This window comes from Protopterus annectens, chromosome 17.part0, assembly GCF_019279795.1.
Source record: "Protopterus annectens isolate FY-2018-M chromosome 17.part0, PAN1.0, whole genome shotgun sequence".
Lineage (NCBI taxonomy): Eukaryota > Metazoa > Chordata > Ceratodontiformes > Protopteridae > Protopterus > Protopterus annectens.
In genome coordinates, this window is record NC_056751.1 from 355,775,750 (window position 1) to 355,799,706 (window position 23,957).

At 36.8% G+C, this 23,957-nt stretch overlaps 1 protein-coding gene across 1 annotated transcript in view; it reads left to right on the forward strand.

Annotated features, from left to right (window-relative positions):
• Positions 1-5,219, forward strand: part of LOC122791697 — a 1,032,604-nt gene extending 1,027,385 nt beyond the window's left edge. The window contains exon 13 of the mRNA XM_044059589.1: positions 1,385-5,219. Coding sequence (XP_043915524.1) covers positions 1,385-3,198 — 1,814 coding nt within the window. The 3' untranslated portion in view covers positions 3,199-5,219. The remainder of the gene's footprint in view (positions 1-1,384) is intronic.
• The last annotated feature ends 18,738 nt before the right edge of the window (positions 5,220-23,957 follow it).

Here is a 23,957-nt window from a genome sequence, read left to right on the forward strand (position 1 = left end):
CCCTCCAAAAGACTCCTGGAGGTTCGGATTTGGTCCTGGTTACATTATAGGGCATTTGCTCAGACAAAGCCTCCACTTTCTTATCCTTACGGGCAAACTCAATCTGAGGAGATGAGAGTGGCACTATGGGTAACCTTAGCTTGAGAGTTTCTGGCTGGTGCAAGCTTGTGATATCGGCCAAGTCAGTTCTGAGGACAGAACCGAGATCCATCCGTCATGAATGAATGAAGATCAACAACACAGATGGAACATTATGGCAAGAACATAACTTCTTTTTATTGTCAATGGGGACTTATTTCTTTGTTGCTTTAACAATGTATGCATACATGCAGCAACTTACTGGTAGTAGAGTTACATTTCTTTGTTATTTAGAAGCAGACATGGTGTATGGCTATTACTAGCAGAGTCCTGTTGCTTTGCTGTTTCATAGCTGATATGCCTTTCAACATTTCTTCTTCATTTGGGTACTGTGCACCAATTTTGACATTTCCTAGCTAACATTGTGAATGTACAGAATAGGATTGGGATGTTCATTTCTCTATATATTCACATGTAAGACATTGAACAGCATTTCATTAAAAAAATGTGCACTGCTCCTTTCCTGTTTTACAGATAGGATTATTTACAGCATCTTTGATGCTACTGAGATGTTGCATATTGTGTCTTTCATGTCACATAATGAGGCAGTCTTTAAGAAATAATTTTCTCTAATGAGGCAGAATAGTGGGATAGCCGTTGGTATGGCTATCTCACAGCAGTTTGTTTTCCAGTTTGTTTCCTGTTGGGGTTGCTTTCTCTCTGAAATGTGCATATCTTGTTTGTCCAGGTGAGATTTCTCTAGATACCCCAATTTCTTCCCATCTCCCAAAAATATGCTGACAGGAGAACTTGTGCTCCTCTAAGCTGCAGGTAAGTGTGCATACAAAGTGTGTGTTGAGGGTTGCTTGGTGAGTTCCAGTATATTCTCCCTTTGACCCTGAAAGAAGGTACTGGAAAAGCAAATAAATGAATGATTGAATGATGTGCTTAGAACCCTTTCACTTTTGGGAAAGAATCTACATTTTATTTTTGCTTGTACATCTGAGAAATACTGCATTTTATTGTCTTTGAGAACCCATTTAGATATTATTTTATTATTTTATATATGGAAATAAAGAATAATGAATCTGCACATGGGATTAATTAAGTGACACCCTCAACCTAAATAATATAACACTGCACTGGAAGGTTCAGATTTAATCTACCTTTTGGTTTTAAAACAAATTGATAACATTATACTTACAATAATTTCTGTTACTTCTGCATTATTTAAACTTATTTATTAGTCAGTATTTTACATGATACCTATTTAAAAATTACATTATTTTATTATTACTATTTTTAGCAAAACCAGAAGAATTTCCAAAGAAGCCACTGGGTCAGGAGATTGCTGTCAATTTAATACCTGTACCACCAAAGCCCAAATTTGCTGCAAATGGCCAGAACAAATCTGCTAGCTCTACAGATGATGTTAAAAATAATGCAGAACACCCATGTTCAGAAACTCTATGTGTTCAGAATAACAGAAACAATTCAAATACAAGTCCTGTGGAAGACGGACTGATTTTGGAGCTTAAGCCAGATTCAACAGAACCTATGGATGAGACTGTCATTCAAAACCATGATCCTATACCTGAAGAAGTGCAAGCAATCTGCCAAGTAAGTGGTGTGAATTTGCTGTCAGATACAGAAGAAACTCAGCTTCAAAAGCAAGACATCGATGAATGTCCTGAGCAAAATCTACAGTTCGGAGATGAACTCAATGTTCTAGCATCGAATAAGAACACTGTCTTACTCTTAAACATTTCAGACTCTTCCCAGCCAGAAAAGACTGAAATTTCAGAACTGGAAAAAGGGACCCTTGTAATAGAATATCCTGTTTCTCTTTTGCAAGAAAATGTATCTTGGTCAACTTCAGTCAATGACACTCTTAAAAGCACAGAGGAGGTCCAGCCTCTGACGCACTTAGACAGAGCTCCCAGTGTGGCAGCCAACAGCTTAACTGGCCAAGTTTTAGAAGTGCAAAATGAAATCAGTTTGAAGAATACCTTTGAACATGAAAATGAGAAGTTAAATCCAAGTTCACCGTCATTAGAAATTCAGCCAGAAGCTCAACTTGAGCAGGATCATCTGCCCATAGCACATAAACATCAGACAGGTTTGAATGTTCCTGTTGATGAAGGTGGTTCCATCTGTAATAATTCCAGTACTTTCATTTGTCCTTCCAAAATCTCACCTGCTGCAGAAAATATAACTTTGTCTATCAACCAAGATTCATTTTTAAAAGAAGCTTATGTAATGAAAGAATGCATGCTAGAACATGTTTTACCAATGGAGCTGCAGACAGCTTCACTCCACACAGAGCACACGGAGTACTCAACACAAGCAGCAACACTTCTTGTACCAGAAGAGTTAGGAAGAAAGCAGCATTCAAATCTATCACAGAATGACATGTCAAACTCTGAATTGTGCTGTAGCCAGAGTTCTGCATCACTTGGTGCTGAAAATATAAACACAATAACTGATGAAGCAATAGAGAGCACAATTCCCCTTCCTGAAGCTGTTGACTCTATACCCATGCCCAATGGTAAAGTGACTATCTCACTGGAACCTAGAGAAGAAGGTACATGCTCTACTGAAGAGATGCCAGAACCTAATGATCAGATTAAAAGCGCATCATCTTTACATCAGTGTTCTAGTCGTTCCCCAGTATTAAATTTACAGGAGCTTCATTCAAATGAGGAATGCCCTGTATCACACAGTCCACCTTTTCAAACCAGCCAACAAGTTCCATTTACAATTATAAAATCATCCACACCTGTTCATATGTCACATACCACAGAACGAGACATTTTGGAGAAAAGGCAAATGGCACTGCCTTTACAAGGCCGTGTTGCAATGCTTCTCACCTATAAAGGAAGTGAATTATGCAGTTCAGAGAATAAAGCAGGCTCAGAAAATAATTGTGGCACAACTAACACAATTTCTAATAGTGTACTAGGACATGTTAGGGCACAAGGACCCTTTACACTACCTTTCCACAGTCCACAGCTGATTAGGTCGCATGAACAGCCAAAGATTATTACAACTTGCTCAGATACTGAATTCTACACAGTGAGTTTAGCCAGGGCACGTCTGCCTAAATCAGAGACATTTTAGGAGTATTTATCAGAGTTAATCATTCTGGGTATTCAGCAGCAGTCTTTTGTTTTCCTGTTTAAAAAAAAAAAAAAAAGAGTACTGAAATGGGAATGCGGATATGTAACTAATAGATGGTTTAGCAGAAGTAACTGTGATGTGTTAACTGTTTTGTTGAAGAAAATCTCAGTTTGTGACAGGTTGCACCAACTGCATTGTGAAGTATGATTTTAAATTAATTTTCACAGAGTAGTTCAAACATCTTACCAGAAGGATTATTGCTGCAGGAATTTATCATATGAATAGAAATTAACAGAAAGTAGATGTCGGTCCCCTGGCTTGAACGTTTTTAGCATATGGAATCCATTAAGGATGCATGGATGCAGCTTACAAATTATCAGAGTTATTCCAGTTGTATAAGAAAGAGCACTGTGTGCTCATGCACACTTTTGCCATCTGGTGTGAATGATCATTCCTCTTGAGTTTTCTTTGATTTTCAGTCAGTTCCAATGCCTCTATCTTCAACAGTGCAAAGCACAAACCTTCTCTAATCTTAACTAATATAGAAATATAAATCTTCTGTATGCTTGCACTGGTGGTGTAGAGCAATAGAGAATTGACTTGGGTCCTGTTGGCCCAAGTTTAAAAAGAAGTGCATGTACTTGATGATGCAGGCAAGGAGGAAGGGCAAGACGAGGGATGGTGGTCCCAACTGGCTCACACCACTGCTCTGTTTTCATAACCTCTACTGCAGCACTTTGGGAAGCCATTGCAGGGAGGATATGTATATGACTGACAAAACTGGTTATGGTAGCCCATGACAACACATGTGTAGGAGCACACATATGTGGGCAAAAGAGCATAGGTGGTCCTTGTGATGATGCAAGTGCTTGCATCACCAAATAAGTGGCCCTTGTGATGATGCAAGTGCTTACATCACCAGAAGGGTAATGGGTTAGGTCATTCACAATAAAATGCAATAACAGCCTGGAAGCCAGTGATGGCATGATACCCATGAGAAAGGTCTTGCCTCAGTGAATCTTGGGAGCAAATGGGCATCAAGTAGGGGGAGTTCTGATTGTCAGCAAGCAAAGGAGAAAAAAAGAGTTCAATAAAAGAATAGACACTTTGTACAATTTTATGTTAATTCCCACTGTGTCCCAATAGAAATTGCCAAGAAGTGCTCTTGTAGGCATCAGATTTGTCCAAAGACTATTGTCTTCAGTATCTTTCTTGTGACAAAGGAGGTAGTTGTCAGCATTGTAGTAAATTAACAAAAATAAACTTCATCTAAAAGAGAGAAGATATTACAGGCTTCTTTAAAGTATAAAAATGAGTTCCTTTTTTTCTTAAACCACGTTAAGTAAAAATCAGTAATTAAGATGTGACATCTTATAAAAGAAAATTGGTCAAGAAAATGAAGATATGTAGAAAGTATTCATTTTGCAATATTACAAAAGTAAAAATAAAATAATATTACAGAGCTTACACTGGTTACTTTGCATGGACTAGTGCTGGTAATTGAAGGGCCTGTTGCACCAAGCATGGCTGCTCCTATTGCAACTGCTAGAGTTAATGTTGATTAACTAACTCTGCAAGTGGAAGGCTGCTCCATGTCCTCTATTCCCTGTATCACCTGGCTGTCCTAAAAGGAGGCTATGGGAGAAGCAGCAGCAGTGGGACAGGCTGCTGTGATTTTCATCTTTTTTATTAAAATGGCACATAATGCTGGAACATTCCAGGCAGATAAAAATAAAGTTTTCATCCTGGACACTGATACTTGGGTTTCAGGTGCAAGTCTATATGTGGAATTAATTCATCTATGCATTTGAGACTTCCGTTGCTGCTCCCTCTCTTATACTGGATGACATGTCAACTGTTGTGGCTTGGAATCCTGGAGAACAGATGCTTGTAGGACAAATATCTGGTTCTCAATTGGCCATTGTATAGTCCATTTCCAAGATGTTCACTGTTAGGCCATCTAGGTATCAAAAAACAAAAAAGACATAGCTGATAAAACCGAAGAAACAAATGTAATGTACCAGAACAGTTAAGCACTTTCATCTTTACACTCTCCAAAGACTTCACCAGAACACAGACTTAATGACATCAGCTCCTTTCATAACTTCCAGGTCCTTCCTTTCCTTTCATTTAAAGAGATATCGTACATAAAAAAATCGTAATTTTAAAACAGAAACTATAGAAACCATTTAATTTAAAACAGGCAGACTATAAGCAAAGAGTTTAAGCTACCAACACAGTTCTTTCATTCCTAAATTGTTCTAGTTTTCCTGGATTAAATTAAATGGTTTCTATTGATTCTGTTTTAAAGTTACTGTCTTTTTATGTATGATATCTATTTAAATGAAATGAAAGGAAGGACCTGGAAGTCATAAAATGAAGTGATGTCATTAAGCCTGTGCTCTGATGAAGTCTTTGGAGAGTGTAAAGATGAAAGCTCTTACCTGTTTTGGTACATTAATTTTTTTGTTTTTGTTTTTATCAGCCGTGTCTTTTTTTGTTTTTTTGAATTTTTTTTTTTAGTTACATTGTTTGCTGTGGTTATTGGTTTACCATATAGTTATCAGACAACAATTTGTTAGATATTTGAGTTTTCATATGTCATCACCAAAGATTATAAAATATTTGCCCAGGAGTGCTTTGCTTTATTTTGTTGCAATAAATACAGCTTCAGGTCTGCCTTTTTCTCTCGCTTTCTTTCTCACAAGTTGCAGCCAGCTCAGCCACCACTATCCTCAAAGTTGACAGGGCAAAGAGAGGGGAAACAGAAGTAGATTTCCATGTCTTCCTTCCATATAACACATGCAGAAACTCACACCTTTGAACAATTTAGAGTCCACATTTGACTTACTGCATGTGTTTGAAATGTGTGAAGAAACTAGAGCACCCTGAGAAAACCCAAGTGAATTTAGGGAGGACATGCATATTCTCTACAGAAGGCAACTCAGGCAAGATTTGTACTTTTACAAAAGACAAAATGGCCTTTATCTGTTCCTTTTCCTTCTTTAAGTAGTCATACAGACCAGATCACATTCCCTTGTCTTCTTTACTAATTCTGGGTATGAAGATATCCTTTCATCTTGCTCTTCTTCAGAGGCGGTTTCTATTAGTATGATACTAAGTTTAATGAATGATCATTTCAAATGAATTAACCAAAGAGTTATCGATTCCCTTAGCTTTCATTTGCTTTCTGTGTGATCTTGACCAAGTCATAACTAAACATTGCTCCCAGGTTAAACCTGAATAGGAATTGCATGTCCAGTGGGCCTACCTGAGTAAAAAATAGGTGACCTGATTAAAAAACAGGTATTATTATGGTCACATGTGGAAATAAATGTACAGTTGCTGAAAATCAGTGCTTCCAAACCACTAATTATAGCTCCTGTCATTTCCATATGTTTAAGATATACACCTTCAGATGTCCTGATTGATTGGCCGAGCTGCTCCAAATAGGGTCTAAGAAGACAGAAGCTCTTAGCACTGTAGCAAAAAAAAAAAAATGCAGAACATAGGACCTTAGATGTATTTGGTGAGATGGTTTAGCCATCTTGAGTGTTAGACCTATTAATTACTTGAGCCACACTTTCGACTACTTAGGTGAGAGACTTTTGAAACAATTTTATGAAAAGGCTCAAGGTGCTGCTCATGTTTCTCTTGAAGAGATATCAGAACTACCATATTTGATGAAGTTGGTAGAATGTGACTATAGTAATTTTTAGATCTGCAGCTTCAGGAACTATTTATCCCTATATATGTTAAGAGTCAGGTTCTGGATGTTCCATTGGATCATGGCTATTTTTGGGTCACCTCACAAAATGCTCTAATAGAATTAGAAGAAAGGATAAGACTATGAAACTGTTAAGCAAATGTTTCGGCTGTTTATTCCAAAAGAGTGCAGAAATTTTCTAACCATATCTGGTGCTTTCAGACGTAAACTAGACAGTAAAAATATAGGAAAAAGACAGAAGGCTTGGAATTTAAATACCAGTATCCACACTAAGGACTCCCCTGAAAAGGATACACCTCACAATAATAACCAAGTGATATTTCCCACTGTGTCTCTTTTACCAAACTCCATCCTCTATGACTTACCAATTTTTCGACTTAATAGTTTCAGATAACATTATAAAAATGGATGAGAACTATTTTTGAGAAGATTCATACTGTTTTGTACAACTGCAGCCACAGGACACATACCACCTACTGTAAAAGATCATATCTGCCTTAGTTTGCAAGTATTTCAGCAGCTGGTGGGTAGTCATGCCATACAGATGGTACGTTTTGCAGAAAAATGGAAGGGGTATTATGCACAATTTTGCCCTGTGCCATAAAAGGAAGGTCAGTGGAGGCTCATCTTAGGACTCAGATACGTGACCAGCTTTATCAAGGGTAAAAGTTCAGCATATTGATACTACAAACATTACTCAGGTTTATTGAAGGGAATCTGCCATTATCAGTCCACCTCCTTGCCATTTGGCCTTTCTGCTGTGCCCAGAGTGTTCATTGAGTGCTAGTTTCACTGACATTTGATCTCCTCAGAATCCATAGACTGATGGAACTTTACTCCCATTTTGTCCTAAACAACCATCAGAATCAAGCCATATACCTTTAGAGTTTACATCTCACAGTCCAAATTTTTCAATACTTCCAGAACGTGAGTTTTCTTCTCCATCTTCAGAAGTATAATCTCCTCACAGAATGCAACTGATGATGATGCACTTTTTTATATGTTTCAGTACTAATGACTAGAAGATCATATTTTTTTTTCAAGGATATGGGCGCATGTGAAGTAAATTGCTCAATAAAAGCAGCCAAAACCAAAAGAAAAATAGAGCAATTCCACCAAGGCATGACTCCACTGGTATTTTCCACACAAACAAGCTTTATTGAAATACACTTTCTAGGCTGGCTGTCCTGCATATAATCCAGGGATCCTGCCCTGCAGCTACTATCTTATTAGTCAAAATGTACTGTTAAGGTGGCTATGTTCACACAACTGTACCATTTTCTAAAGATCAATGAAGATGAAACAGAAAGTGGACATTTTGATATTTAGATATTTAGATATTTATATATGTATGTATGTGTTTAGAACTCTTTTAAAGGACTGTTTTAAAGGAATTTTAAAAAAGGTTTTGTAGGGCTGAACATCTGTTAAGTACATGTGACCACATTAAGAATATACACCAATTGGATAGCAGTATTAATTAAGTGGAGGGTATTTTAGGGGAAGAATTGTAAAAGGTATGCATTTGTGTTTCATCTGAGGAAGTCATTAGAGGACAAAAACGCATCTGTAGTGATAACTGCGTTTATGGTTTTATTCTGAAGAAAGTGTGTTTCAGTAAAGCTTGTGTGGAAAATACCAGTGGAGTCGTGCCTTGGTGGAATTGCTCTATTTTTCTTTTGATATGGGCGCATGTCTTTCTGTGTCTTTATGCTTCCCAAGTCAGACCACACACATAAATGGTATTGTGGTACATCCACAGTTTTTGAAGAAGAGTTCCTACCCTTTATGGCATGTCTTTCCGTCAGTGTCCACCTTATAAAGGAATTCCAGTGGTGGAATAACTTGACTGTCATAAACCAGTAACTGTATTTTTTGCTCATTTCCAGAGCAGAAGCCCATGACAGACTCTTCAAGTTATGTTTGGGGAGCCCATTTCAGAGACTGTCATCTCTGACAGCTTGCAGGATCTCATTGATACAAACAACCATCTCTTTTCCTCAGAGACTCCTAATGGGAGCTAAGGGAAGTAAACTACCAAGAAAATCTAATCAGCTGTTTGTGTTTTATATATATATCTATATATCTATCTATATCTATATATATATATATATATATATATATATATATATGTGTGTGTATATATATATATATATATATATATATATATATATATATATATATATATATATGGGTCTACTTGATATGGTCGACATTTCACAATGTCGAAATTCATATCGCCGAGACCATATGATTGACATTTGAAATGTCGACCATACAAGTAGAACATAAAAAACAAAAAGAAACTTACCTTAACGCTGCTAGCAGGGGAGCTTTGCCCCCCTGCACCCCCCACACCCACCGGAACTTCAATATACCAACTGCAAGATCGCACTACAGTGCGAAAGTGGAAATCTTTCCATTCTGCACTGTAGGGAGATGCCTGTTCCCCATGGCCAACATTTCAAATGTCGATCATATGGTCTCGGCTATATGAATATCAACATTGTGAAATGTCGACCATTCGAAGGGGACCCATATGTATGTGTATGTGTGTGTGTGTGTGTGTGTGTGTGTGTGTGTGTGTGTGTGTGTGTGTGTGTGTGTGTGTGTGTGTATATATATATATATATATATATATATATATATTTTTTTTTTTTATAATGAAAAATGCAACAAATCTCTGAATGCAGAGTTTATGGCACACTCCTACCTAGTCAATAGCTTGCCCTGTACCCTTTTAAAATGTACTTGCCCAAAGCATCTATGAAGCTACTCAACATACATTCAGATATTCACCAAACATTACCAACTAGATGTCCAGTCTTGAGGAAGACCAGGAATTTCTTCAGCTCTCCTGCAGGATGAGGTATTGATCTCGATCTTGTGCTTGGAGTTGAGGAAATACTGTTTGGTACTTTCCGATTCATAAAATTAATTCTAGCAACAGTGATCTTTAGAAAATGGTACAGTTGTGTGAACATAGCCACCATAACAGTACATTTTGACTAATAAGATAGTAGCTGCAGGGCAGGATCCCTGGATTATATGCAGGACAGCCAGCCTAGGGTCCTGCTTTTGGTTTGTTGGTCCCTGTTATATAGTTAGTGCTGTGTGGATTTACAAATTTTTATAGGTTTTTAACCCATATTATGTTGGTATGTTTTATGACCCTTATTAGCCAGTTAATTTCAGGCATATTATAATAGTTTCATTTACCTTTGTGTGTTTTTACATAGGTAATTTTGCTTTTTATGGCTCCTTTATCATTCCACATCAGCATTTATTGGTATGCACTCTCTGTTGCCACTTTTTGGGTATCAAAGAACAGAGAGGAATATGCAGTACTCTGTTATAGCTGGGTTCTGTATAATGACCAGAGTGAGAGATTACACCCATCAATGTCTAGCTCCTGAAAAAAGAGTAGGTCAAGGGAATGACATGTGCCTTCTTTCCTTTCCTATTCATACAGTGAACTCCTGTAGCAATGATTTTGCTATCCAGACATCTGCTGTTATGGTGAGGATACCATCATAATAGATTTTTTGTCTGACACTGATTGAACTATATTGTTATCTTCTGGTTGTTTATTTCTTATTTACTCCCAATGCTGAACTGTTTGGCTTGAAGATAATCCCTCTGTTTGCCCATGTATAATGATGGAGAAAAAAGCAGTAAACATTACTGTGCATTTGGTTGAAATGGTATAGTAGTAGTTCTAGTTGTCAGAAATATACTTAAAGCAGGTGTCATGATGAAACAGTATATATTGGAAATCAGATATTTTAATAGATGTATGCTACCTGTATATGATATCTGTGTATATGTTTTTACTTCTACTTACCATTTTTGTGTAATGTCCTTGAGCAGATACAGGACGTTATGGGCATGTTGAAAAACTCAGAGTACCACAGAGAAGGAGAAACTTCCAACAAATTGTATTTTAAGGGAGCTTATTTAACAGGTCTTACTCCTAGTACTGACACCATCCAGCTGTCTCTCTCAAATCAAATTTATATTCATAGTATCGTATAGGTACTGATGAAGCCTGAATACATGGCTCTTACTATCTTTCCCACCTCCAGAGACTTCATAGAACCACATTAACTAAGAAGAAAGGGTTTGTGTATTGTCGTCTGATAAAGAAGCTGATGAAATATCCATGCAGTAAACAGATCGTAGAGAATGATCTGCATGTAATGTTCCTTTTTTGCATGTGATGATGTCATGAACCTAATGACAAAAATCTGTCTCTGTAGCTCTTTTTGCAGACTGCATTCCAAAGTGTTTTGCGCTGTCAGATATACTACTTTGGCTGTTAAATAATTAATTTTAAACCAAAAAAATCAAAGAAAAAATGACCAACAACTGAAACACGTAGAAACGGAAGCCCTCTTCACGAAAGTAATAAATTCAACTTTAGTTTATTCAACTTTAAGTGCATTCAGTATCTATACACTTTTCGACAAGATAATACCTGACTTCATCAGAAGTTAACAAAACAGTGAAACCCTGTGATAGCTCTTGTTTTATACTATTTCATTAATTGATTAAGTACATGCTTTAACTAATTGGAGCTAGTTTACAAATTCACACTAACTTTCTGTAAAACCAAGTCCATTAAAAGTCTAAGTACTTTTGAAATTATCTAAATTAAAAATTTATCTAAATTAAAAACCATCGACTTCTGACACAAACAGAATAACAAGAAGTACAAAGAACCAACAACCACTTTTCTTTTACAAATTTTTAAGTTTTCCAACAGGACCCTTTACAGTTTGTGTGCCTGTTCTTCTATACAAAGCAAGTGGACCCAAAATTGTTCCAAACTATTTGTCTACTTCCTGTGCTTTGTATGAGCATTCACAAATTACATGTAAAGAACGCTGCCTTTACAACAGACACTAGTACCAAGTGGTAAGGACTAATAAAAATATTCATATTTAAGACACATTCTCGAACATAGTCTGCTTGTAGTGAAATATAATATAAATAAAAATAAAATTATATTTCTGCTAGAGCAATATGTACTAGATTAGTGTACGATCCAACTGGATCAATGCAATACTGATTTTAAAATACCAGTCGGAACCACACTAACAATGCTATCTATACACTAATATAAATCAACAATATAGATATATTGTGTTAATTTAACATATGTATGTGTGTGTTATCAATTTAATATATGTATATTTGGTTGGTATGAAAATACCTACTATCCCAATATTAGTCTCTAAAGACCTAACCATGGGTCTCTAAAATTCCCACTAGGAGGCAATACAAGGTGTATATGTGGAATCTCAAGTGTTGGGATGAATGAAAAAAATTGATGAAGAATATGTAAAAAATATGTAAAAAAATCAGATATATCAATACTAAATCAGAAGTAAGTTAAGAATGAATCAAAAATAATATATAAAAGCCTGAATATTTTCAGGTGTCTACCTCTCTAAATTTTTCTGTCTCAAGATGCATATTATAGATCTCATTTCATTAATACCTGGTCTCTGGTTTGCATTAACCCTCAATTGCCAGAGAAGCTCTTTTCTTTCCAGTTTTAATGAATCGTGTCCTCCCCTTGCATCTCTAACTTGTTGGTCAATAACTCTAAACTTGAACTCGTGTCCTGGGTTGTCATTATTATGCCTTGCTAAGGCATTAGACAGTTTGTTACTCCTAATACTATATAGATGTTCATAAATCCTTTCATTCAACCTTCTGTCCGTCTTCCCAATATAGAAGGCCGGACATTGACAGCACCTTGCTAAATACACCACTTGTTTGCTGTTACAGTTGAACTTGGAGTGTGCCTTAAATTTTAGTTCTCCTATTTCAAAATTACAACCTTATTGACCAACAAGTTAGAGATGCAAGGGGAGGACACGATTCATTAAAACTGGAAAGAAAAGAGCTTCTCTGGCAATTGAGGGTTAATGCAAACCAGAGACCAGGTATTAATGAAATGAGTTCTATAATATGCATCTTGAGACTGAAAAATTTAGAGAGGTAGACACCTGAAAATATTCAGGCTTTTATATATTATTTTTGATTCATTCTTAACTTACTTCTGATTTAGTATTGATATATCTGATTTTTACATGTTTTTTTACATATTCTTCATCAATTTTTTTCATTCATCCCAACACTGGAGATTCCACATATACACCTTATATTGCCTCCTAGTGGGAATTTTAGAGACCCATGGTTAGGTCTTTAGAGACTAATATTGGGATAGTAGGTATTTTCATACCAACCAAATATACGTATATTAAATTGATAACACACACATACATATGTTAAATTAACACAATATATCTATATTGTTGATTTATATTAGTGTATAGATAGCATTGTTAGTGTGGTTCCGACTGGTATTTTAAATTCAGTATTGTATTGATCCAGTTGGATCATACACTAATCTAGTACATATTGCTCTAGCAGAAATATAATTTTATTTTTATTTTTATTTATATTATATTTCACTACAAGCAGACTATGTTCGAGAATGTGTCTTAAATATGAATATTTTTATTAGTCCTTACCACTTGGTACTAGTGTCTGTTGTAAAGGCAGCGTTCTTTACATGTAATTTGTGAATGCTCATAAAAAGCACAGGAAGTAGACAAATAGTTTGGAACAATTTTGGGTCCACTTGCTTTGTATAGAAGAACAGGCACAGAAACTGTAAAGGGTCCTGTTGGAAAACTTAAAAATTTGTAAAAGAAAAGTGGTTGCTGGTTCTTTGTACTTCTTGTTATTCTGTTTGTGTCAGAAGTCGATTGTTTTTAATTTAGATACATTTTTAATTTAGATAATTTCAAAAGTACTTCGACTTTTAATGGACTTGGTTTTACAGAAAGTTAGTGTGAATTTGTAAACTAGCTCCAATTAGTTAAAGCATGTACTTAATCAATTAATGAAATAGTATAAAACAAGAGCTATCACAGGGTTTCACTGTTTTGTTAACTTCTGATGAAGTCAGGTATTATCTTGTCAAAAAGTGTATAGATATTGAATGCACTTAAAGTTGAATAAACTAAAGTTGAATTTATTACTTTCGTGAAGAGGGCTTTCGTTTCTACGTGTTTCAGTTGTAAATAATTAATTTTGTTATAGCAGCCACCAACACAGGTTGGAAATTGCATATACTGTTTTGTAGGAAAGGGAGCATTGCCAGAGGCACCAAAGGGGAGTTCCCATTTATTTCTGGTCAGCTACTTCAGATCCTATACTTTCATATGAATAGTTCCCGAGAATGCACCAAAACTAGTATGGTATATGCAACCTGATTTTAATGACCCCCCCCCCCCCGAAGGACAGCATACACTATTAGTAAAATTGCCCTGTTTTGCTTCTATCAGATCAATGTTTCTTATATGGCCTCATTCTTAGAATAAGTCCAGAATCCATGTTTTTATACAAAGTTGGATATGCTTACAACTGTGCTATTCAGACACCTTTAGCCTGCTCTGTCTGATTGATGTTTAGGGTAGATACATGCTGCTGCTGGCAAAATTATTTGAAGGCTTTCCTCATTGTTATGATTTCACCTGACTGGAGGTGATGTCAAAACATAAACACTTTTTTATTTCTTCTTCTTTGATGCAACAGAGGGAAGAAATGGCATAAGGAATGCAGACAAAGAAAGAAAATGCCACTTGGAAACAGGATGATTGGTTAAGGATGTTGGGCAGATCAGTCTTCTCAAACCAATTTGTAAACCCTGCCATTGGGTGCAGATCTAGGTTCCATCCCACACTCTGTCCCAGAGCTCCAGAGATGCAGCCATGCTGATCCTGTGTAATGCCTCTTAAGGTGTCCATCGTTACCTTCCTCCATACTGTCAAGTAAGAGGTGACTACCATGGTGATACACAGCTTTCCTGCTTCTCCAGTGCCTAAATCAGGAATAAAACCGATGTTTAGGCATATGTCAGACATGTTCTTCTTGCCACTTCAGTGCCTATTAAACAGAACAGTAACATAATCAGGGATGGCCTTCTCCCTGTGTTTCTTGTTCCTTAGGGGTTGTGTCCTTGTCTGAATCAATTCAGCCAGAAAGAATCAAGTATTAGTGCAGCCCCATCAGCCCATTCCTATTGCAGTCTTTGGTTTCTTCATGCTTACCAAAAAGGACTGTATTTTTATATGCAGTATCATGGCCATCTTTGACCTAAATTCATGACGTTCCTCCTTTTCCCTTTGTTAGTAGATGTCTTTACCCTCTTTTATTCAGCCTAAGATGTTCTGTCAGTTTAGTCAAGGGATGTAGTGCCTTTGCAACTTCTTTCCTTTTTTTCCTGCTACCAGATGCTGAATCTGCAGCATTCACTGTCTCGTCATTACATTAAGTATAGTTACTCTACAGTGGTCCTTAAGGAGAAGAAGGCATTCAGTTTCTCTTTTTCTTTCGCTTGTCAGACTAAGAATCTGACTTTTCATGTTCAAGCCTGTCATCCTGTTATAAATTTGTAAATGATGTTTCCATTTGTTTCTTTTTTGCTTTTTTATTATATCCCCCAAAATGTCAGAGAAAACATTGCAGAATCAATTTTGCAAGAGTTGGGCTGTAATGAATATTTTTCTCCATTTGTTATATGTCTTCTGAATTCTTTAGGCTTCAAGATACTGTTCATTCACAGATTTCTCCTTTGTCATGGTTGTTTAAAAAAATCACTCAAAGTATGACCATGTCTATTATGTTGTGCAGCACTCCTCCAAAATATGTGGCATACCTGCTTAGTACTAGAAGCCTATTTAGGCCTGGTTTTCAATCCACAGGCTGATGTTTAGTTTGGTGGAATCTTCCATTTTTTTTCCTTCAAAATAATCTTAACCTTTGAACATCTGGGCAATGATTTTGAAGATGTGAATAATTAATTTTCTTTAATTTCTATGATTCAAATATTTTTCATAACCTTGTGTCATCATTCTTTGCTGTTGGTTTTGGCAGACATGAAATATCCCGTCCTGCTGATTTCATCACAGAACAGGAAAATGGTAGTGTGCCTTCTTGACCACATTTCTGGATATCTCAGATCCTTCAAGTATCTGTTGGATCTCATTATCTGAAAAAGTTTTACAAAGATTTCCATCATTACGTTTTGAGTCCCCCTCCACAGAGTTAGCCTAGCTGCCAGGTGGATATAGGAAGGAGAGGAAGGGAGAGGAAAGTATGCATTCTACAGTCCTTTTCAGAAAGCATTAATGTTAGCCAATTACTTTGTGATGCTAGAGAGTTATCATTATGATCACGTTTACATATGTCTTTCTCAATTATCAAAAGTAATATTTACTTTATTGTTGCAATCTAACTTTTGTCAGTACTTCATGTTTATAAAGGCTTGCCAAGTTTTATGTATTTGTTTATTTAGCGACTAGACTCCTCAGTTTTCTAGAAGAAAACCCATGCTTCTTTTAGACAGCAAGTTTACCAAGAAGATTGCATGAGATATGCAGGCCAGTTTTTTTCACTGACTTTAAAGAGCTGTATCAAGATGCCTTATTTCTTCTGATATCTTTTTCCTGTAGATTGCTCCATTATATTTTATCCATCAAAGCCATGGATTCCTATCTGTTTCACTATCCTTGTTCGAAGGTTTAGTACACAGGGAAGGCAAAATGTTAATAAGACTCGCTGACCTGTGTTTGATGTCATCTTGTTCAGGCAAAGTTGGTCTGAATGGATTTTTATACATGCTGATTTCATAATGCGACATGCAAAGGTCTCTGAGGGCTTCTATGTGGAACAGTTTAAGGCAGGCACTGTGTGCAGTCCTTTTGTCTGAATCCTTTGCCACATTAGTTTATTTTGCAGTCATTTTTCAGAGAATTTGTGTACTCTTTGGTGAACACCTGTATTACTACTAATTCCATGCTGTGCTCCTCCTTCCCTTGTGATCTCTGCAGTCATTCAGATTGGAATTCCCTCTGGACATGGTTCCAGATTCAAAACAGTGCGCTCCTTTGTCTGACAGTGTAATCAGCCTTTAAAATTCCTTGTATTAGGTAATGACTTCTGTCGTTCTGTCACATGATTCTGATGTTCTTTCTTAGTTCTCCCACATCCAGCCTGGGGGTTATTTGGGTCTGATCTTGACTTGTCTAACTTTGTATCTGTACAGAACCCTGTAGAAGGTTCAGGATATTTCACATGTGCTTCTCTTTGAGGTCTCCAGGATTAGATTCCTCTTCAATTGCCCTTAAAGAAACAAAATTTATTCTCTAGTTTCTTATATTTTACATTGCTGTCAGTATGCAAATGGAGGTTCTTCCAGAAGGATGTTTGGTTTTTCTCTTTCCCTGGCTCTGGTCTGAAGCAGACATTTTCATTTTTATTATGCTGTTCTTAGGGGAGTCACAGTGGTTTGAATGACTAGCCTGGATGTACTGCACTATTCCAGTGGTATAAAGCACTTATATGTTCATAGGTAGTTACTAGGCTATTGGCACAAGTGTCTTTTTAAACCTAGCCAAGCTTATCCCCAGTTCAACAAAATATTGCTGACATATGTCAATACCTCAAGAATTTTAAAATCACATAATAGGCTTGTATACATTAAGCATTCACTGGCTGCCCCCTGTCCATTAAAGATATAGTTACCAGACCAAGAGTAAATTTGCAGTTTCCCATCCAGTGGGCTGTTATGCTTGAATATGGTTAGGCATGAGTTTTGTTTTACATGGATGGAAGCCTGTTTCCAGAAAAGGGGTGATCGTTGAGACACACACCTCTCCCTCCAACATGTCCTGTTTATGTTGAAGATGAGGCTTAAGTCTTTAGAAGAGGTATTCCTGATGCTACTTGTTTTGCAAGTATGCAGTAAATCCATCAGTGTGGGATCAGGGGATGCTTTGTAGACTTGTCATAGATCATTTCACAGCACTCTGTAGAAGATCAAAACTTTTAGGGGAGGAGGAGGAGGGTTGGATTTCCTTCTCAGAGAAATGCCTTTGTATAAATACAGGAAACAACACATTCCTTTGGATCTTTCTTAGGATATTTTTCCCTCTGGTTTATATTAGATTATGAGCATGTCACCTCACAGTAAGACGTTGTCCTGTTCGATTCTCAGCTAGAGCGTCTTCTGTGTGGAGACATGGGTGAATGGGCGTACCTTCTTTGAAGGTTGTACGTCACAGCTGACAACTCGGCATGTAAAAGTCTACTATCAATCATTAGCGGACCGGAGTTCCACTGTGGCGACCCCTAACTGGGAAAAGCCAAAAGACGCAACAACAACAACAACATGTTGCAGATTCTCTTTGCATTTTTAGGGTCTCTTGGAATCTTTCTTTATTGCCATTTGAGAAAACATTGGGTAGATTGCAAGTGCTACTGTTATGCTAGGTGCTGTGAACATGTCTGCTACAGAGAAAAATGTTTACATATGTCAGTAACTGGATAGTTGGTGGACATCAGTCCTTCATAAATTACCTGCTGCAGGAGTCCCTGCTACTGATTTGTAGTATTGTGAGTACATGGAGAAGCAAAATGGTTCTGAAACTGTAGACAGAATACTTTGAAACAGTTTATAAAGATATTTATTAAGCCTAGCTTCACACCAAAGCCTGCTCATGTTTGAGTTCTTCTTTAAATGTGAGGTCCCTTTGGGTAAATACTCATATGTATCTAGAGCTACACACATCCCTCACATTTAGGGAAATACAAGGTAAAATTTAGTATCACAATAGCTCCTTATGTCAAGATATCAGAATTCCACATGACATATTTTCCATCTTTTTTTCTTGAATTTAAATAGCCATACCTTATCTCATCAGACTACTTTGCCTCACTCAAGTCCACTACCCAGCAAAAGTTGTTGTATGAGACAATGCATCATATACTGCATGTCACCCATAATAATATACAACTCATTGAACCAATGATTTACTCCAACAAACTGTGGATCCGAAGAGAAACTATATGCATAAAACGTGAGTGCAAACTTGGGTATTAGAGACATTTTTGTCTGTGTTTCCAGAGACCTGGTTGCATGTAGTGGAATGTGTGATTTTAAGAGTTGTTTCCAACAGAAAAAAAAAAAATCACACTTCAGTAGTATATGACTAGTTTAAGTTTAAGTAAACATGGGGTCAAAATTCCAGTTCTATGATCCTATTTAAGCTTCAGTAAACTTCACCTGCATTGCTGAAGATTAATTTCAAATTACCAAATTCTGCAGTATTTCTGCAGATGGCATTATCTGACTACTACTGATACAAAGTTTCAAATGCATGCTTTATCTGTACCCAACAAAGGGTTGGCAGAATTATTAAAGCATTATAAGACTGTCTTTCCAAGATGGGCTAGGCTGTGTAATCAGTATCAATACAGGCTTTCAAACTAGGAATAACAGTTGCTTATTTGCATAAAAAATATAATGCAGGAGGGCTGGGGTTTTCTAAAATGTTCTATGTTACACTGAGCAAACAAGATACTTGATGTGTAGCCCCGCAGCTGTAATGTAAATGCCCCCAAAAAAAAGTACCATATTTGTGTAAAATCCATGTGATTCTGAAAATTCAGTAATATCTCTTTTTTATGCACATTACAGGAAAATATTCAGTTGATATAATTCACTGTTTAATGTTCTGTGGTCTGTAAGTCAGATTAATCATGGTTATGTCATAATATGCTAATATAATGTAGTTGCTACTTCTGTAGGGATGACACTGGTATGTATGTAATAGACAGGGTTTGTCATTTGGAGAGATTACTTTCCTCATTTTGTTGTCAGCTAGCTGTAGAAACATTTTACACTGTCTCATGCGAGTTTGCTTCCTCTTTTAAATGGAGTGTGGTACAGGGTATACATTGCATCCACTGATATCCAAATATCAATCATAAATGACATTTTCTTTTGTTTTTAAAGTAACAATGAGTTAGATCAGTTTGTTTTTATTTCTGAAAATTTCTTGTGCTTTATCACTTCTTTTTTATGATTTATTTCAGTAACTTTTTCACCTCTTTTTTTTCTTATTCTCATTGAAGTATAAAGTGTATGCAACTGATTATATGGATTTAAAGTTTTGCACAGTTACATTTATATTTGCTGAGCTGCATTAGTAAACTCTTTTCTCCTTACAAACTGCAAATGCATACATAGAAAAAGATCTGCTTTTCAACTGTTAACGCAGCTGTCTTGTTGAAAACAACAAAAGCTTTTTCTCAGTTAGCATTGTCAGTGAAAGAGTACTTGTAATGAAGGTTAAAAACAATAAGTGAATATTTCTGATTTTTTTTTACCTAAAGAAGAGTGCCTAGGGCTGGAACACTGGGTTACTCTTGCAGTTAATTTATTATTTTTTTTAAGATGGATTTACTTTAGGTCCTAATTTGGTATTTACATTATTTAAGATAAAAGGTAACCTTTATGAGGTGCTGGTTGTAAATAGAAACCGAGAATACTGAAAAGGTAGTGTGACTCTCAAGGAACTGAGTAGCTTAGCATGTGATCCAACTTTTGGGAGTAGTATGGCTGTACGTATATAATGATATATTACATATCCACATAATGTATTAGACAAATATGATTTATTTATTTTGGAAACTCAGTTTTAATGGCAATGGAACTGTAATTATCACTACAAAAAGTATTTTTTAAATGTGTATGAGAAGACATATACAGTAGTATTTTATTCTAAATATGGTATGTTCTGTTTTACCCCCAAAATATTATTTCCGTAACATTAAGACATACTCACTTAAAGAGAGAGAGTCAGTGCTTGGTTTAAAATGTAGGACAAAAGACTTCCACCTTGAATATTACTAATCTTGGCAGCCATTGTTCTTGTTAAGATGATTAGAATTAATTTTCTTGAACAAATTATAATTTTCTCCAAATAACATTTCTTCCCAAGAAAAATCAAAGAAAGGCATTTGAAAATGAATTTGCACAACTCCTATAAATTTAGTGCAAGCCAGTTAAACAAATGCATAGTGCATGGAGCACAGTGATTACGCTCCTTCTTCTTTCGGCTTTTCCCAGTTGGGGTTGCCACAGCGGATCACCTGTCCTCTCATGATTGGCAGTAGAGTTTTACGGTGTCGAGTTGCCAGCCTGGTGCCCAACCTTCTATGGAAGGCACACACACATACCTAGGGCCAATTTAGAGTGTCCAGTCCACCTACAGCATGTCTTTGGGATGTGGGAGGAAACTGGAGCACCCGGAGGAAACCCACGCTACCACAGGGAGGACATGCAAACTCCGCACAGAAGGCACCCCAGCTGGGATCAAACCGGAGAACCTCTTGCTGTGAGGTGACAATGCTAACCGCTGCACCACCATGGCCACCCACAGTGATTACTCTCCATAATCTGAAAAAAGACAAACCTGTAAAGCACTTCTGCAGCATGAGACCTGACTTTAACAACACTTTCAATTACTACACACCTCCTAAGTGCTGTTATGGTCTGGTCTCACAGAAGGGACTTTGATTCACTCTCAAGTGTGCTTGAATATCTTGCCACATATTTTCATTGAGTTCATGGATGTTTACAGATGGCCATTTCTAAGTAACTTATTTAACTAAATTAAAAAGAGTTTTAAAAATTTTCCCCGAGTTTTTCCTCCAGTTTTATTTAGTTGCTGTTTGTGCAACTGCACTTGCTAAGTACTTTACTGGCTTTCAAAGCTGGTAAACACTTTGTGCTTTTTTTTTTCTTTTGTAACTGGTAGTACATGGAGTAGATAAGATTCCATGCACTACAGAGAGTTATGATTGGGTCTTACTGATCAAAACCATTTATATGTATTCTTGATATGGATGCCAAGCTTCACCTAGAAAGTGAATTTCTTAGCTTCCATATCTCGAACACTTAATGACATGGTTATGACTTGAGAAGTGGTCATAACCCTCTATGTAGGTTTCACTTAAGATAGCATACACAACTAATCAATGTGGGATATATAATATTATAGTGTGTGTTGGGGGGGGTTATTTCTATGCAAACGATTTGTATTCACTGTTTTAAATGATGTGTCAGGCTGATTTTTTTTTTTTTTTTTTTGTGGGGAGATGACTTTTAGGTTTTCCTCTTTTGATAGCCCAGTTAGATCATTTCTCAGTTTTCTCTTACTGTAATGTTCAGAGACACTCAAACCTCCTGCTAACATGTATTGTAAGATCACACATCAAGCTGACAGGGTACACTCTGCTCCTTTACCACTCATTTCAACAGTTGTCTCTTGTGATTACACCTTCCAAAATAGGAAACAAAACACAGCAAAAATGAATATTGTAAATGACATATTGCCTGACTTATAAGGAGATCCATCTACAGCCACAGGAGGGAGAGGCAGTCCAAACACAGGGCAAAAGTAAGAGGGTAACAAGCAACCACTGCAGAAGGCCTCCTATTTGATCAGTTAATATGACAAGTATGTATTTGTTATATCTGACTTCAAAGTCAAAGATAAATGCTAAGAAGAATCACAAAAAGTGGAAAACAGACTTGCTGTGAGGTGTGAGAAAGAGAAGGCCTAAAAGCAAGAACTTGGAAGAAGACAAAGTCTTGAAGCACTGAAGTGCAATAAGGTGCCTGCCTGTCAGAGTCATGGTCCAAGCAGTAGCTCTTGGTGAAGGTATGAATTGAAGACCAACTAACAGTGGTAAAAATACCTGCAGTAGAGACATTTAAGAAGCAAAAACTGAAAGTAGCCATGCTTTGGACAGCAGTATTTTCACTAAAATGGTTTAATTAGGAATTCTTTTAGAAAGGATTTGCTTAGCCACTATGAGCACTTCCATGGTTGGAGCAAAGGGGAAGAGCAATTATTCGATCTTCCATACTTAATTAGCATAGCAAGAGCTGCAAAGTGTTAGGAGGGCACGATCGAGAGTTCCTGAGAGGTTTTTTTTTGTGTGTAGCTGAATGATATCAGCTTGCTACAGTTTAAAGTATGATGTCCTTTATTAAGAGCTGAGGGGTGTTTGTGTGTATTGCCTGTAGGAAGCCAGTTGGTACATTTGCACTGACTTCTTTGCTGTAATGTAAATAGATTTTTTTTTGCTCTTTACTGAAGAGGTAAGAGGATGAGGCATTATAATGGAGATGGGCAGTGGGCACTAGATGAACCAGCTATGCTTCTGCCAAACTTTATATACCCTCTTTGGGTAAAGCCTAATCTGGCAATGAATATCCAAGGTGTAAAAGGCCTTCTCTTTACTGGATTCTGCACCTACAAAGAAACCAAACTGATTTAATTCTGATACTACTTTTGATAAGAAATACGAGCTAGACCTAAAGGACACCTGATCTTTTTGAAAGATCAAAAATATTCCACACAGAATAGGGCCTTCAGTTTTGAGATACTGAAAATGGAGGTGATATTTACCTAAACAGTATCTTCCATGAGACAGACTTCAGAAATGTTGAACAAGCCAGTCTGAGTAAAAAATGTAAAGCTTATCATTCATGAAATTCAAGTTACAAAAGCAGGAATGGCTCTTCAAAGGTGTGTGAAAATGCAGAACCTGATATAAGGAACATCTTAAAAAGCAGATGCTGAGCCACAGTTCTCCCACAAGATTGTGATGCAGAAGGATACAATAAATGTGGACAGTAACCAGCGAGTTATGCAGAACAAAACTGAACAGCCACCTGAGATAAGCCAGAAGCTTCTGCTAACTAATAAATGAAGAATTTCTTCCACTTAGCAGAAAATATTTGACAACTGGGAAGCATTCCAGCTGCTTCGGTCATATCCATAGCTCCCATCAGAACATCCAGTAGGAAAAAGGATTTTAAGGAGTTGTTGAGCCTTGATGTACAGCTGCCTTTCACTCAGCTGAAGCAGGATATTCTCAGCTTGTACTTGAAAATTTTCCTGTACTACAAGGGACATGAGAGTCTAAAACCAAAACATTCTTGACCATTGTAGAACACAAGGATGAGTCTTCACCTTTCTGCTCTGAATTTGTGTTGAGATGTAAAATCAGCGGTAGCAGTAGAAAAAAGTATAGGAATCTTCCTTGACACTGGAGAGACAGAAAGAGAATGTATCCTCTGTCCATCAATTCCTCG